General features: G+C 47.8%; 1 protein-coding gene across 1 annotated transcript in view; it reads right to left on the bottom strand.

Moving 5' to 3' along the window:
• Nucleotides 1–2,331: 2,331 nt before the first annotated feature.
• The window catches only part of cog2 (component of oligomeric golgi complex 2), a 67,326-nt gene continuing 51,839 nt past the window's right edge, over nucleotides 2,332–17,818 (bottom strand). Inside the window, exon 18 of the mRNA XM_059982219.1 lies at nucleotides 2,332–3,727. Within this exon, the coding sequence (XP_059838202.1) occupies nucleotides 3,626–3,727 (102 nt within the window). The 3' untranslated portion in view covers nucleotides 2,332–3,625. The remainder of the gene's footprint in view (nucleotides 3,728–17,818) is intronic.

The following is a 17,818-nucleotide window of genomic DNA, read 5'->3' as shown; positions in this document are numbered from 1 at the left end:
CGACCTTCTAGGAAGTACCTGAAATGCCGGATTGCCAGGTAGAGCACCAACAGTTCCCGTTCTGTACTTAAGCTCGGGTGGTCGCAGGTGTTTGCTGAAAAACGCCAGGGGTTGCCAGCGACCTGCGATGAGTTGCTCCAGCACCCCACCGACTGCCGTGTTAGATGTGTCCACTGTGAGGGCAGTAGGGGCGTCCATTCTGGGATGTACTAGCATTGCGGCGTTCGCCAAAGCTTCCTTCGTTTGAACGAAATGTCCCAGGTAATGTCCTTGCTCGGACCCGACATCAGGGCGAACAGGGGGTGTATGATCCGGGCAGCTGAAGGGAGGAAGCGGCGGTAGAAATTGACCATACCTACGAATTCCTGAAGGCCTTTGATCGTGGTGGGTCGGGGAAAGAGGCGGACCGCATCTAGGGGTTGCCCCGTCTTTAGTAATCCTGTGGCCCAGGAAGTCAATGGTATCGAGTCCGAACTGGCATTTGGCGGGGTTGATTGTAAGACCTTACTCACTCAGTCGGGCGCAGAGTTGACGGAGGTGGGACAGATGCTCCTGACGACTGCTGCTGGCTATGAGGATGTCATCCAAATAGATGAACGCGAAGTCCAGGTCCCGTCCCACCGCGTCCATTAACCGCTGTAACGTCTGTGCGGCATTCTTCAGGCCGAACGGCATGCCGAGGAACTCGAAAAGGCCGAAAGGGGTGATGAGAGCCGTTTTGGGGACGTCGTCAGGATGCATCGGGATTTGATGGTACCCTCGGACGAGGTCTACCTTGGAGAAGATCCGTGCGCCGTGCAGGTTTGCTGCAAAGTCCTGAATGTGCAGCACAGGGTAGCGGTCCGGTGTGGTAGCCTCGTTCAGCCTGCGGTAGTCGCCGCACGGTCTCCAGCCCCCGTCGCTTTGGGCACCATGTGCAGGGGGGAGGCCCATGGGCTGTCGGACCGCCGGATGATCCCCAATTCCTCCATCCTCTGGAACTCCTCCTTCGCCAGTCGGAGCTTGTCCGGGGGAAGCCGCCGAGCGCGGGCGTGGAGGGGTGGTCCCTGGGTCGGGATGTGGTGCTGTACGCCGTGCCTGGGCATGGCCGCTGTGAACTGCGGTGCCAGAACCGATGGGAACTCCGCCAGGACCCTGGTGAAGTCGTTGTCGGACAGCGTGATGGAGCCGAGGTGAGGGGCTGGCAACTGGGCTGCACCCAGGGAGAACGTCTGAAAGGTCTCGGCGTGTACCAGTCTCTTCCTGGGCAGGTCGACCAGTAGGCTGAGCCCGCAAAAAATCCGCACCCAGAAGCAGTTGGGCTACGGCGGCCAGTGTGAAGTCCCACGTGAACTGGCTGGAGCCGAACTGTAGCTGCACCTGACGGGTGCCATAGGTCCTTACTGTGCTGCCATTCACGGCCCTCAGGGGGGGACCCGGTGCCCTGCTGCGGGTGTCGTAACTCGTCGGAGGTAAAACGCTGATCTCAGCCCCAGTATCGACCAAAAACCGGCATCCCGACCTTCTATCCCACACATACAGGAGGCTATCCCGATGGCCAGCCGCCGTAGCCATCAGTGGCGGCTGGCCCTGGCGTTTCCCGGGAACTTGCAGGGCGGGCGACAACGGCGGGCTTCTGCGCCCCACCGCTGGTGGTAGAAGCACCAGTGTTCAGTGGGCCGGGTGTTGGCGGGCTCTGCGGCCGGGCCTGGACTGGTTTGCTGCCGGGAGCGTGGCTGGGAGATCTGTGCGATGGACGCCCCGCTCACCTTTTTGGCGTTCCACAGCAAGTCCACCCGGGCTGCCACCTTCCGGGGGTCACTGAAAGCCGCGTCGGACAGCAGCAGGCGTATGTCCTCGGGCAGCTGCTCCAGGAATGCCTGCTCAAACATGAGGCATGTGTGTCTGTCGGCCAGAGACAACATCTCACTCATTAAACCCGATGGAGGTCTGTCGCCCAAGCCATCCAGGTGCAGTAAACGGGCAGCCCGCTCGCGCTGTGTGAGTCCGAAAGTCCTGAGGAGCAGGGCTTTGAATTCCGTGTACTTGCCGTCTGCCGGGGGCGACTGTACGAACTCCGCGACCTGGGCCACTGTGTCCTGGTCGAGGGAGCTCACCACGTAGTAGTAGCGGGTGTCTTCTGAGGTGATCTGGCAAACGTGGAATTGGGCTTCGGCTTGCTGGAACCATAGGTCCGGGCGCTGTGTCCAGAAATCCGGCAGTTTCAACGAAACCGCATGAACAGAGGCGGCATCGGTCATTTCTGGTCCAAAAATCGTTTGGACCGTCGGGGTCACCAATTGTAGCGGTGTGCTACACGCAGCGCTAAAATTACGACACGGAGTCGGTAACTGCAGTCGAAGGAAAAAACTTTATTCGAAAACTTCAGCCTCACTTTTAAGCCTCCCTCAACCGGCCCCCCATGGCACAGAGGCTCCAAAGCTCTGTGCTCGCAAACCCCCGTAGGCTATCTAATTGTGAGTCGGTTCGGATGCGTCAGGAAATGGGTCGCCACAATATCATATTTATCCACTAACTGTGAAAAAGACACTAAACAGTCTTGTAAAAATAAATCTAATCATGTGGCAACAAAGTCAATGTACAAAAACATGCAGACATGGTCAAGAGGTTCAGTTGTTGCTCAGACCAAACATCAGATGGGGGAAGAAATGTGATTTACATGACTATGATCGTGGAATGATTTTTGATGCCAGAAGGGGTGGATTGACTATCTCAGAAACCGTCATCTCCTGGAATTTCATGCACAACACTCTCTAGAGTTTACAGAGAATGGTGCAAGAAACAAAAAGCATCCACTGAGTGGCAATTCTGTGGGTGAAAATGCCTTGTTAATGAGAGGGCAGAGGAGAATGACCAGTCTGGTTCAAGCTGACAGGAAGGTGACAGTACCTCAAATAATCATGCATTATAACAGCGATGTGCAGAAGAGCATCTCAAACACATAACATGTCGAATCTTAAAGTGGATGTGCTACAGCAGTAGAAGACCATGAACATGCACTGGTGGCCACTTTATTAGGACTAATATAGTGGCCACTGAGTGAAGCTTCCCTTAATAACACCTCAGTATTTTAAATGCCTATCCACTATATAGCTCAGCCACATTTGGCATTAAACCATTACTCAGACAAGAAATTTCTCCAGATTTCCTTGTTAATTTATTTAAATATGTTGGTAAATCATTGATATAGCAGAAATTACAATTATGCTTTACATTTTTCTCAACCCTTGATAAAATAACCACAGTTTTCATGTTTGGAGATTTGATTCCAATCATATTTGTAATGTGTGAAAATAAAAATTGCACTCGCCTGATGCAGACAATGTAACCTCAACATGTTGTTCAGATCTCCAGATATTTACAAGTAGAAGAAAGAATTACCATTCAGTAACTCCATACCAATATTGCACAAGCAATCTTCAGAGATTTACAAGCTGCAGTCCACCTTCATGAATATTTTACCACAGCTCTGACTTCGGGGGGGGGGGGGCCCAGATTAAAACACGCCCACGGTGCGAAGTAGAGGTGTAAGCTGTGGTAGTGAACCAGCAGGTCCGAAGAACCATTTGTTATGAAGTTGCACTGGATAGTGAAGTTGTTGTTTCTTCCTGGCTTTGGCAGTCTGTCAGACAGGCTCCACTGTAGCCATAGCTTTCGCAGCTTGAGCTACATCCAGCAGAGCTGCAAACTGTGTGAAGGATGACATCTGCAGCCCCAGTTTCTGCACCTGGGAAACAGAAAGACAAATTTGATTGATCAAGGTCAAGTCAAGAAATCAGCATATATCATCAAGGATCCCCACCTTTAGGGCCATGCTCTCTTCTCATTGCTACCATCAGGAAGGAGGTACAGGAGCCTTGGTTCACCAGGTTCAGTAACAGTTATTACCCTCCAGTCATCAGGGTCCTGAACCAGCATGGATAACTTCACTCTCTTCAACACTGAACTAATCACTGAACACAAGCCATTGTCTCACTTCCAAAGACGACACAAGTGCTCAGCATTATTTATTTATTTATTGTATTCGCACAGTTCACCTTCTTTTGTACTTTGGCTGCTTATCAGTTTTTGTGTGTAGTTTTTCATTGATTCCATTATATTTCTTTGTTCTCTGTGAATGTTTGCTAGAAAATGAATTTCAGGGTAGCACATAGTGACATAAGTATACTTTGAGCTTTGAACTTCTGAGAATTCAAAGAAAATTCATTATCAAAGTATGTATATGTCACCATATACTATTTTAAGAATCATTTTCTTGCAGGCATTTATGGGAAAATAAATACAGTAAAATTTATGAACAACTATACATATACAAATACTTACAAACAACCAATGTGCAAAATGCTCATCCTGCACACCTCAGTCCCGAGAAGTCATCGGAATGCACAGAGGGACAGAGAGGTTAAAAGAAGTGAGCAGTGCAGTCAACATACTTTGCACAGCACTGTCCTGAAGAGTCACTGGATTGACTAGAGGAAGAGTTAAAAATAACGAGTGGGGACCGTTGGCACATTTTGGGTGCCACAGTTCCCGAGGAGACATTGGATTGTGCATAATTAGGCACTAGGCAAGGGTCAATAAAAAGAAGTTAGGTTTCGGCAGAGCAGTCATTGTGTGAGTGGGCTAGTATTGGAGTGGGGAGTTGTGACTTTAGCTGATCGATGCAGTGTAGGTCCTAGGTAATTTCTTTTTCATTATTTGTCCTTTATATCTTCCTTATTGCACATTTAGAGCAGAGGGGATGCCAAACAGGATACTGCAATGCTCCTCTCACAGGGTGTGGGAAGGCAGGGAAAACTCTGGTGTCCTAACAACTGCAACTGCAAGAAGTGCATTCAGCTGCAGCTTCTATCAGACCACGTTGAGGAGCTGGAGCTTGAAATGGATGATCTCCGGATCATTCGGGAGACTGAGGGGTCTATAAACAGGACATACAAGAAAGTAGTTACGGTATGCCAAGCACAACATTCTAAAACATTATTTTGCATTTACTTAAAAAAAATCAGAAACAGTACAAAGATACCTTATTTCAAAAAAAAAAGTAGTTACGCCCAAGGTGCTGGATAAGGTACTGTCAGGAGAGGGAGAAGGGATAGGCAGCCCTGTAGGCGATCCCCTCAACAAAAGATATATTGCTTTGGAAAGAATTCAGTAGGTTGGGGGGGGGGGGGGGAAATGACCTAACAGAAAAACGGTTGGGTCTCTGGCACTGAGTCTGGCTCTGTGGCTCAGAAGGGAAGGGGGAAAATTGATGAGCTGTAATGATAGGTAATTCATTGGTTAGGAAACAGAAAGGAGGTTCTGTAGATGAGAATAAGATCCCCGTATGCCAGGGTCAGGGACTTCTTGGACTGAGTCCACAGCAGACAGCTGTCATCCTGTAAAGTGAATTCAGGGAATTAGGTGCTAAGTTAAACAGGACCCCAGAGTTGTGATTTCAGGTTTACTACATGTACCACATGCTAGAGAGGGCAGAAATAGGAAGATTATACGGTTTAACAAGTGGCTAAGGAGTTGGTGCAGGAGGGAGAGCTTCCTTTAGATTTTTTGATCACTGGGCTCTCTTCCAGGGAAGGTGGGACCTGTATGGAAGAGAAGGTTTGCACCTGAACTGGAGGGGGACTAATACCCTAGTGGGAAGATTTACTAGTTCTGGACTCGGTGATGTGGTTTAAACTAGAGTTGCAGGGGGATGTGAACCAGATCATTGCAAGAAATAAAAGGCTGTGATAGCAGGAAATTTTAACTTTCCACCTATTGAATGGGACTCCCAGCTGTAAAGGAGCTGGGAAAAAGTTTGTCAAATGTGTTCGGGGAAGTTTCCTTAATCAGTACATAGAAGTCCCAACTAGAGAGAGAGAGCAATACTAGATCTCCTACTAGAGACTGAGAAAGGGCAGGTGACAGAGGTTTGTGTAGGGGAATACTTAGCATCTAATGATCATAATGCCATTAGTTTCAATGTAATTATGGAAAAGAATAGGTTTCATCCTTGGGTTGAAGGAGAAAGGTCAATTTTGATGGTAACAGAAAGATCTGGCAAATGTGGACTGGGACAGGTCCTTTTCTGGCAAAGGTGTACTTGCTAAGTGGGAGGCCTTCAAAAGCAAATATGTGAAAGTACAGAGTTTGTAAGTTTCATCAGATTAAAGAATTAGATCAACTGTATGTTCAAACTAAGAACCCTGAATTATACAAGAAGCATGTAGAACTTCAAACTAAATTTAATCTTCTGTCTATTCAACCTGTTGAACGCCAACTTCTTGAAAGTAAGAGTCACTTTTATATTCATGGTGACAAATCTGGTAAATTTCTAGTTAATCAGCTGAGGCGTTCTAAAGCTAAACAACATATTACAAAGATCCGGAAGGAAAATGGAGATTTTACATCAGATCACTTAGAAATCAATGATGTATTTAAAAATTTTTACTCTCGACTTTATTCCTCTGAATCTTTGAATGAGAATATTTCTGTTGATCTTTTTTTAAATAATCTGAATATTCCTTCGCTTTCATCTGATTTTAAAGCCAAACTTAATGCACCTATATCATCAGAAGAAGTATCTTTTGCAATTTCTGCATTGTCTTCAGGGAAATCTCCTGGACCTGATGGGTTCCCCGTAGAATTTTATAAATCATTCTCTTCACTTTTTTCTCCTCAATTACTCTATTATCTGACTTGTTTAATTATGGTAAATTTCCACCCTCTTTTAATGAGGCATCTATTATTCTTTTATTAAGAAAGGGTAAAGACTCAACAGAGTGTTCCTCTACAGGCCGATTTCTTTGCTTAATGTTGATGTTAAAATCTTGGCCAAAGTTTTGGCTTATAGATTAGAAACTGTTATTCCCTCTATTATTTCTGATGATCAAAATGGTTTTATTAAAAACCGTCTTCCTTTTTTTAATATTCGACGTTTATTTAACATTTTATATTCACCTTCAACTGGGATTCCTGAATGTGTTATTTCCCTCGATGCGGAGAAAGCATTTGATCGTATAGAGTGGAACTACCTTTTTGCAGTTTTAGAAAAATTTGACTTTGGTCAAGGTTTTATCTCTTGGATCAAATTGCTGTATCTGTGTCCTACTGCCTCTGTTTTGACTAATTTTCAGAAATCCCAGTTATTTAACCTCAAACATGGCACCCGTCAAGGATGCCCTTGAAGTCCCTTTCCCTTTGATTTGGTTATAGAACCTTTGGCGATAGCATTTCGAAGCTGTCCTGAACTGACCGGAATCTGGAGGGGGGGGGGGGTGTTGAGCATAAAGTTTCTCTTTATGCTGATGACTTATTACTATTTCTTTCAAATCTGTCTACATCCTTACCTCCAATGTTCTCACTTCTTGATCAGTTTAGCCAGTTTTCTGGCTATAAACTTAATTTACATAAGAGAGAACTTTTCCCAATTAATAAAGAAGCACAAGAATTAACATTTCGTGACCCCCCTTTTAAAGTAATTCATAATCAATTTACTTATCTTGGGATTACAGTTACAAGGAAGTTTAAAGATCCTTTTTATGAAAATTTTGCCGATCTTTTATATACTACAAAACAGAGTCTGTCACAATGGTCACCTCTATCTATGTCTTTGGTAGGTCGTATTAATGTTGTTAAAATGTATGTTCTCCCTAAATTTTTATATTTATTTCAATCAATCCCAATTTTATTCCTAAAACTTTTTTTGATTCCTTAGACTCTACTATTTTGTCATATCTGTGGAAGAATAAGCATTCCAGAATTAATAAAGTTTATCTCCAAAAATCTAAGAGAGGGTGGCATGGCCTTACCTAACTTTCATTTATATTATTGGGCAGCCAATATACGTTGTGTTACCTTTTGGTCTTTTTTCCATGGCCAACCCGAGTGCCCTAATTGGGTGGCAATGGAGTTGAGTTCCACTAAAGATTTATCTATTTCTGCACTTCTTGGCTCTGTACTCCCTAGTAGTTGGTCTAGATTAATTGTTAATCCTCTTGTTAGACACACTTTGCGAATATGGGCTCAGTTTAGGAAATTTTATGGTTTCTATGGTTTTTCCTCTTCTCGTCCTATCTTACATAATCACCTTTTTTTTACCTACTATGTATGATTCAACATTCCAAAATTGGTATAGGAAGGGCATTAGACATTTTGAAGATCTTTTTATTGATAATTGCTTCGCATCTTTTCAACAGCTCTCTGCTGTTCAATCTGCCTAATGCCCATTTTTTTAGATATCTCCAAATTAGACACTTTATTTATCCTTTAATTCCTAACTTCCCTGAAATACCTGCGAAAAATGTTATGGATTTCTTTCTTTCTATTAATCCACTAGGTAAAGGTTTAATATCATTTATTCGTGATAAATTAGCATTCTTACGGTGTGCCCCTGTGGATAAAATTAGGATGGCTTTGGAGCATGATTTAAATATCTCTTTATCTGATGAGACTTGGGACTCGATTCTCAAATCGGTTAATTCAACCTCTCTTTGTGCTCGCCATTGCCTTTTACAGTTTAAGATTGTTCATAGAGCCCATATGTCTAAATCTAAATTATCTCGATTTTATCCTAATATTAGTCCTCTTTGTGATAAATGCAAAAGGGGCGAGGCCTCTCTTATTCATATGTACTGGTCCTGTCCTAGCTTAGAGAAATTTTGGAAAGATGTCTTCATAACTTTATCCTATATTCTGAATCACCACCTAGAACCTAACCCTTTAATTGCTTTGTTTGTTTTTTTGGGTGAGACAGATATATGTTTGAGTTCGACTAAGTGTCGAATATTATCTTTTGCTTCTCTCCTGGCTAGACGTTTAATCCTCCTTAGATGGAGAGATGCCCACGCATGCTCAATGGCTTAATGATATTATGTCCTGCTCAGACCTTGAAAAAATTCATTATTCAGTTCTTAATTCGGATATAAAGTTCCATAAGGTCTGGGGACCTTTTATTGAGTACTTTCATAACCTTCCTCTTAATTAAGGTTTTTTTTTCGGTCCCTTGCTTTCAGCTCTTTTTTTTTTGGTAGTAGGCATTATTATCTTCTGTTTTCAAGTGTATTTACAGTTTTGGGGGTTTGAATGTCCTGATTTATATTCTCTATATTGTGTTGTGGTTGGTCTGGAGTTTTTTTTTGTTGCGGGGCTTGGGGAGGATACTAACTTTACATGACTTCAATTTGGGTGCTTTCTCAATTATCTTTTTTGTATTATATTATTATTGTATGTTTATTTTTGCACTGTATTAATTTTCTTCATTTTGGTTTGGGGTTTTTTCCTATCTGTAGTGATGTAGAAAATGCATAAAAAAAACAATTAAAAAAAGAGTTTGTAAGTTCCAGTCAGAATGAAAGACAAGGATAACAGATTTCGGGAACCTTATTTTTGAGAGATACTGAGACCCTAATTAAGAAAAAGGAAGTGCTTAGCAGGTATAGGCAGTAAGGAACAAATGAGGTACTCGAGGAGTGTAAGAAATGCAAGAGAACACTTAAGAAGGAAACCAGGAGGGCTAAAAGATGATATGCATTTGCTCCAGCAGACACGGTGAAGGAGAATCCTAAGAGCTTCCACAGATATATTAAGAGCAAAGGGATAGCAAGGGGCAAAATTGGTCCTCTGGAAGATCACAGCGGTAATCTATGCACGGAGTCTAAAGAGATGGGTATGATCTTAAATGGACTTTTTGCATCAGTATTTACTCGGGAAACAGACACCGAGTTTATAGAAGAGAGACAATGAAGCAGGTCATGGACCCTATACAAATTACAGAGGAATTGCTGTTTTGAGATAAGTTAAGGTGGATAAATCCCCAGGGCCTGACAAGGTGTTCCCTCAGACCCTGTGGGAGGCAAGTGCAGAAACTGATGTGCAGAGAATTGCACTAGTGGAGACATTTAAAACCTACTTAGCCAAAGTGAGGCGCTGGAAGATTAGATGATAGCTAATGCTGTTCCGTTGTTTAAGAAAAGCTCTAAGAATAAGCAAGGAAACTAGAGTTCGGTGGGCCTGACGTCAGTAATGGATAAGCTTTTGGAAGGTGTTCTAAAGGATTGGATATATGAATATTTGGATAGTCAGGCACTGGTTAGTGATAGTCAACATGACTTTGTGTGTGGTAAGTTGTATCTAACCAATCAAAGAGTTACCAGGAAAGTTGATGAAGCCAAGGCAGTAGATGTTGTCTACATGGACTTTAGCAAGGCATTTAACAAGATCCCACATGGGAGGTTGCTCAATAAGGTTCAGTGCTTGGCATTCAAGATGGGGTAGTAAACTGGATTATATATTGGCTTCAAGGAAGAAGCCAGAATGTGGTGCTAGATGGTTGCCTCTCTAACTGGAGGACTGTGACTAGTGATGTATCACTGGGATCGGTGCTGGGTCCATTGTTGTTTGTCATCTATTTCAATGATCTGAATGATAATATGGTAAACTGGATCAACTAATTTGCAGATGACACCAAGATTGGGGGATAGTGGGCAGCAGGGAAAATTATCAAAGCTTGCAGTGGGATCCGAACCAGCTGGAAAAATGGGAGGTAAAATGGCAGATGTAATTTAATGCAGACAAATGTGAGATGTTGCACTTTGGGAGAATCAATCAGAGTAGGTCTTACACGATGAGCAGTAGGGCACTGAGGAATGCAGTAGAACAGAGGGATCTGAGAATAGAGATTCATAATTCCTTGAAAGTGGTGTCACAGATAGACAGGGTCGTAGAGAGAGTTTTTTGCACACTGGCCTTCATAAATCAATGTGTAGAATACAGGAGTTTGGATGGTACACTGAAATTGTGTAACATGTTGCTAAGGCCTATTTGGGGTATTGTGTGCAGTTTTGGTCATGTACCAACAGGAAAGATGTGAATAATAATGAAAGAGTACAGAGGAAACTTATAAGCATGCTGCCAGGACTTGAGAACGTGAGTTATAGGTAAAGGTTGAGTAGGCTAGAATTTTAATCCCTTGAATGAGGGAGATTTGATAGAAGAATACAAAATCATAAGGGGTATAGATAGGATAAATGCAAGCAGGCTTTTTCCACTGAAGCTGGGCAAGACTACAACTGGAGGAGAAGGGTGAATGGTGAAATGCTTAAGGGGAATTTGGGGAACTTCTTCACTCAGAGGGTGGTGAGAGTGCAGAATGAGATGCCAGCACAAGTGGTGAATTTGGGGTCAATTTCAACCTTTAAGAGAAATTTGGATAGGTACATGGATGTGAGAGGGCACAGGGATATGGTTAGGGTGCAGGTTGATGTAACTAGGCAAATTAATTGTTTGGCACTGACTATTTGGGCCGAATAGCCTTTATCTGAGCTGTAGTGTTCTACAAGTCTATGGCTCTAGAAAAGAAGACAAATTGTGCAATAAATAAACAAACAAACAAACAAATAAGTAATACTCAGAACATGAGTTGTAGTGCCCTGGAAAGTAAGTCTGCAGGTTGAGGATTCAGTTCAGAGTTGAGCTGAGTGAAGTTTTCCATGCTGGTTCAGAAGCCTCATTGTTGCAGGACAATATCTGTCCCTGAACCTAGCTGTGTGTGACCTAAGGCTCTTGTACCTCATGCCCAACAGTAGTAGTGAGAACAGAGTATGACCAGGTTCAAGCTTAATGCCATATAACTGTACACATGTACAGCATCAATCAAGACAATATCCTTCCAGACTAAGCAGCACATAAAGAAATATAATCACAAATAAATTAACAAATATTAAGTGCCTATAATACAAGATGAGATCTGGGTGGTGACAGGGAGTTCAGTAGTCTTACAGCCTGGGGAAAGAAGCTGTTTCCCATCCTAACAGTTCTTGTACTAATGCTATAGTACATCTTGCCTGATGGTAGGGGGTCAAAGAGATTGCTGGACGGATGGAAAAGATCACTGACAATGCTAATGGCTTTGTGCACACAGCGCTCCTGATAAATATCTCTAATGGCTGAAAGAGAGACCCTGTGGATTCTCTCTGTAGGAACTTCTGGTTGGGTGCCTTGCAATTGCCATTCCAGACAGTGATGCAGCTTGTCAGGACACTCTCAATTATGCCCCAGTAAAAATTGTTAAAACTGGTGTGTGGGGGGGGGGGGGGTGGTGAAAGGAGTGTCACTCGCCTCCATCATTTCAGGAAGTGGAGATGTTGTTGTGCCTTTTTGACCAAAGAGGTGGTGTTGAGGGACCAAGTGAGATTGTCCATTATGTGCACTTCCAGAAACTTAGTGCTCCTAACTCTTTCCACGGAGGAGCCGTGTACGTGCAGTGAGAAGTGGTCACCCTGCACCTTACTGAAGTCCACAATCACCCCTTTGGTGCTGTCCATGTTGAGACTCAAGCTGTTGTGCTTGCACCTTTCTACCAGCCGCTCTACCTGCTCTCTGTACATCTTGTCATTGTTGTTGATGGGGCCAATCACAGTTTCGTCATCAGCAAACTTGATGATTTAGTTTGAGCTGGATCCAGCAATGCAGTTATGCATCAGCAACGTGAACAGCAGCGGGCTGAGCACACAGCCCTGGGGAGCGCTAGAACTCAGCGTGATACAGGTAGATATATTTCTGCCAATATGGACTGACTGTGGCCATTCTGTCAACAAGTTCAGTTACAGAGAGAGGTGTTGATACGCAACAGGACAGTTTATCCACCAGCTTCTGAGATATGATCGTATTGAATGCTGAGCTGAAGTCAATGAACAGCATGTTGGCATATGAGGCACCACTGTAGCGGTGTGCTGCACGCAGCGCTAAAATTACGACACAGAGTCGGTAACTGCAGTCCAAGGAAAAACTTTATTCGAAATCCTCAGCCTCACTTTTAAGCCTCCCTCAACCTGCCCCCCGTGGCGCAGAGGCTCCAAAGCTCTGTGCTCGCAAACCCCCGTCTAATTGTGAGCCGGTTCGGATGTGCCAGGAAATGGGTCGCCACATAACCCCCCCCCCAGAACCAGCGATACACCCCCCAATGTCCACAGTCTGGGCCAGAACCTGCTTGGGAGGTCGGCCTCTGTGCCGAGGTGCCAGAAACTCGGCCGGTTGCGCCAGGTCCACATGGGCCGGTTTGAGGCAGTCCACCGTGAAAACCTCCTCTTTCCCCCCAACGTCCAGCACGAACGTGGACCCGTTGTTCCGGAGCACCATAAACGGCCCCTCGTATGGCCGCTGCAGCGGTGGCCGATGCCCGCCCCTTCGTAAAACACAAACTTACAGTTCTGCAGGTCTTTGGGTACGCAGGTCGGGTGCCGCCCGTGCTGTGAAGTGGGTATGGGGGCCAGGTTACCGAGCTTCTTGCGTAGTCTGCCCAGGACTGCTGCGGGATCTTCCTCTTGCCCCCGTGGGGCTGGTAGTAACTCCCCGGGGACGACCAGGGGCGCGCCGTATACCAACTCGGCCTACGAGGCGTGCAGGTCGTCCTTGGGCGCTGTGCGGATGCCGAGTAGGACCCAGGGAAGCTCGTCCGCCCAGTTGGCTCCTCGCAGGCGGGCCATGAGGGCCGACTTCAGGTGACGGTGGAAACGCTCCACTAGCCCGTTCGACTGTGGGTGGTAGGCAGTGGTGTGGTGCAGCTGAGTCCCCAAAAGGCTGGCCATAGCTGACCACAGGCTGGAGGTGAACTGGGCGCCTCTGTCGGAGGTAATGTGGGCCGGTACACCAAAGCGAGATATCCAAGTGGCGATCAGGGCTCGGGCGCAAGATTCGGAGGTGGTGTCGGTGAGCGGAACCACCTCTGGCCATCTTGTGAACCGATCCACGATAGTCAGGAGGTGCCGCGCTCTGCGCGACACTGGCAGGGGGCCCACGATATCCACATGAATGTGGTCGAAACGCCGGTGGGCGGGATGGAACTGCTGCGGTGGGGCTTTGGTGTGCCGCTGCACCTTGGCCGTCTGGCAGTGCATGCACGTTTTGGCCCATTCACTGACCTGTTTGCGGAGTCCGTGCCAAACGAACCTGCTGGAAACCATCTGGACAGTTGTCCGGATGGAGGGATGCGCCAAGTTATGAATGGAGTCGAAAACACGGCGCCGCCAGGCTGTCGGGACGACGGGGCGGGGCTGGCCGGTGGCGACGTCACAGAGTAGGGTCCTCTCACCCGGGCCCACGGGGAGGTCCTGGAACTGCAAACCGGAGACTGCGGTTCTGTAACTCGGAATCTCCTCATCCGCCTGCTGTGCCTCTGCCAGTGCCTCAAAGTCTACCCCTTGGGAAAGGGCATGAACGGTAGGGCGAGAGAGCGCATCCGCCATGACATTGTCCTTACCCGAGACGTGCCGGACATCCGTCGTGTATTCAGAGATGTAGGACAGGTGGCGTTGCTGGCGGGACGACCAGGGGTCGGACGCTTTCGTAAAAGCAAAGGTAAGCGGTTTGTGGTCCGTGAACGCGGTGAAGGGCCGACCTTCTAGGAAGTACCTGAAATGCCGGATTGCCAGGTAGAGCGCCAACAGTTCCCGGTCGAAAGCACTGTACTTAAGCTCGGGTGGTCGCAGGTGTTTGCTGAAAAACGCCAGGGGTTGCCAGCGACCTGCGATGAGTTGCTCCAGCACCCCACCGACTGCCGTGTTAGATGCGTCCACTGTGAGGGCAGTAGGGGCGTCCATTCTGGGATGTACTAGCATTGCGGCGTTCGCCAAAGCTTCCTTCGTTTGAACGAAAGTGGCGGCGGACTCCTCGTCCCAGGTAATGTCCTTGCTCGGACCCGACATCAGGGCGAACAGGGGGCGCATGATCTGGGCAGCTGAAGGGAGGAAGCGGCGGTAGAAATTGACCATACCTACGAATTCCTGAAGGCCTTTGATCGTGGTGGGTCGGGGAAAGTGGCGGACCGCATCTACCTTAGCGGGCAGAGGGGTTGCCCCGTCTTTAGTAATCCTGTGGCCCAGGAAGTCAATGGTATCGAGTCCGAACTGGCATTTGGCGGGGTTGATTGTAAGACCGTACTCACTCAGTCGGGCGCAGAGTTGACGGAGGTGGGACAGATGCTCCTGACGACTGCTGCTGGCTATGAGGATGTCATCCAAATAGATGAACGCTAAGTCCAGGTCCCATCCCACCGCGTCCATTAACCGCTGGAACGTCTGTGCGGCATTCTTCAGGCCGAACGGCATGCCGAGGAACTCGAAAAGGCCAAACGGGGTGATGAGAGCCGTTTTGGGGACGTCGTCAGGATGCATCGGGATTTGATGGTACCCTCGGACGAGGTCTACCTTGGAGAAGATCCGTGCGCCGTGCAGGTTTGCTGCAAAGTCCTGAATGTGCGGCACAGGGTAGCGGTCCGGTGTGGTAGCCTTGTTCAGCCTCCCATCGCTTTGGGCACCATGTGCAGGGGGGAGGCCCATGGGCTGTCGGACCGCCGGATGATCCCCAATTCCTCCATCCTCTGGAACTCCTCCTTCGCCAGTCGGAGCTTGTCCGGGGGAAGCCGCCGAGCGCGGGCATGGAGGGGTGGTCCCTGGGTCGGGATGTGGTGCTGTACGCCATGCCTGGGCATGGCTGCTGTGAACTGCGGTGCCAGAACCGATGGGAAATCCGCCAGGACCCTGGTGAAGTCGTTGTCGGACAGTGTGATGGAGCCGAGGTGAGGGGCTGGCAACTGGGCTGCACCCAGGGAGAACGTCTGAAAGGTCTCGGCGTGTACCAGTCTCTTCCTGGGCAGGTCGACCAGTAGGCTGTGAGCTCGCAAAAAATCCGCACCCAGAAGCGGTTGGGCTACGGCGGCCAGTGTGAAGTCCCACGTGAACTGGCTGGAGCCGAACTGTAGCTGCACCTGACAGGTGCCATAGGTCCTTACTGTGCTGCCATTCACGGCCCTCAGGGGAGGACCTGGTGCCCTGCTGCGGGTGTCGTAACTCGTCGGAGGTAAAACGCTGATCTCAGCCCCAGTATCGACCAAAAACCGGCGTCCCGACCTTCTATCCCACACATACAGGAGGCTATCCCGATGGCCAGCCACCGTAGCCATCAGCAGCGGCTGGCCCTGGTGTTTCCCGGGAACTTGCAGGGCGGGCGACAATGGCGGGCTTCTGCACCCCACCGCTGGTGGTAGAAGCACCAGTGTTCAGTGGGCCGGGGGTTGGCGGGCTCTGCGGCCGGGCCTGGACTGGTTTGCTGCCGGGAGCGTGGCTGGGAGATCTGTGCGATGGACGCCCCGCTCACCTTTTTGGCGTTCCACAGCAAGTCCACCCGGGCTGCCACCTTCCGGGGGTCACTGAAAGCCGCGTCGGACAGCAGCAGGCGTATGTCCTCGGGCAGCTGCTCCAGGAATGCCTGCTCAAACATGAGGCAGGGTGTTTGTCCGTCGGTGAGAGACAACATCTCATTCATTAAAGCCGATGGGGGTCTGTCGCCCAAGCCATCCAGGTGCAGTAAACGGGCAGCCCGCTTGCGCCGTGAGAGTCCGAAAGTCCTGAGGAGCAGGGCTTTGAATTCCGTGTACTTGCCGTCTGCCGGGGGCGACTGTACGAACTCCGCGACCTGGGCCGCTGTGTCCTGGTCGAGGGAGCTCACCACGTAGTAGTAGCGGGTGTCTTCTGAGGTGATCTGGCAAACGTGGAATTGGGCTTCGGCTTGCTGGAACCATAGGTCCGGGCGCTGTGTCCAGAAATCCGGCAGTTTCAACGAAACCGCATGAACAGAGGCGGCATCGGTCATTTCTGGTCCAAAAATCGTTTGGACCGTCGGGGTCACCAATTGTAGCGGTGTGCTGCACGCAGCGCTAAAATTACGACACGGAGTCGGTAACTGCAGTCGAAGGAAAAACTTTATTCAAAATCCTCAGCCTCACTTTTAAGCCTCCCTCAACCTGCCCCCCGTGGCGCAGAGGCTCCAAAGCTCTGTGCTCGCAAACCCCCGTAGGCTATCTAATTGTGAGCTGGTTCGGATGTGCCAGGAAATGGGTCGCCACACCATTTTCCAGGTGGGACAGGAATGCAGTACAGACACTATAGCATCGTCAGTGGACTGATTTGAGTGATAAGCAAAATGGAAAGGGTCCAATGAAGCAGGAGGATGGGATTTAATGTGATCTTATGGCCAGCCACTCAAAGCACTTCATTATTGTTGAGGTCAGTACCACTGGATAGTAGTCGTTGCGGCAGGTTACTATCGCCCTCTTGGACACTATGATGATGGTACCACCTTGAAGCCTGAGAGGATAATGGATCGCTCCAGAGAGATGTTGAAGATTTCTGTTAGAAACTCAGTTATTTGGGCTGCACAGACCGTCAGCACCTGACCTGGTATGTTATCAGGCCCCACAGTTTTACGTGGGTTGACCCTCGCAGGGTCTTCCTTGTATCAGCTGCTATCAGCCTGCTCCTCAGGGGCAAAGAGGCCTTCCCTGCTGGCACATGATTCCATGCACCAATCCGAGCGTAAAAGACATTCAGACTATCAGATAGAGAAATGCTGCTGTTGCTGACGCGCAGTGTGGACTTGTAGTCCATTAGGTCTGAATGCCTTGTGTTTCTGGTGTCACAGAAATGACTGTATATTCTCTGTGAATAATCTCATTTTGCTTTCCTGATGGCACAGGAAGGTGCAACACTGCCTAACCTGAGACCCGTCCTATACCCCGATCTGAGGGCAGCATCTCGATCTCTTATCACCAGAACAACACAGATGAGGGGATACACAGTAAACCCAACATTACAGCAGTTTGGGGTAATGAAATTCACAAATTATTGCTGCTTACATCCTCTTTCCCCTACTAGTGCTGGGGTGGTGTTGCAGGAGTACAGGAGCTCTAAGTTCTTCAGAACACAGCAAGTGAAAAGGGTAAGATTCAGCATCACAGTCCCCTTTGTTAAATACGACTTCTTTGTACTAGATGTAACTTTCTTAA

Source organism: Hypanus sabinus, chromosome 10 (assembly GCF_030144855.1).
Source record: "Hypanus sabinus isolate sHypSab1 chromosome 10, sHypSab1.hap1, whole genome shotgun sequence".
Lineage (NCBI taxonomy): Eukaryota > Metazoa > Chordata > Chondrichthyes > Myliobatiformes > Dasyatidae > Hypanus > Hypanus sabinus.
Note: the sequence above shows the minus strand (reverse complement) of the source record. Positions and strands in the feature narration are given on the sequence as shown.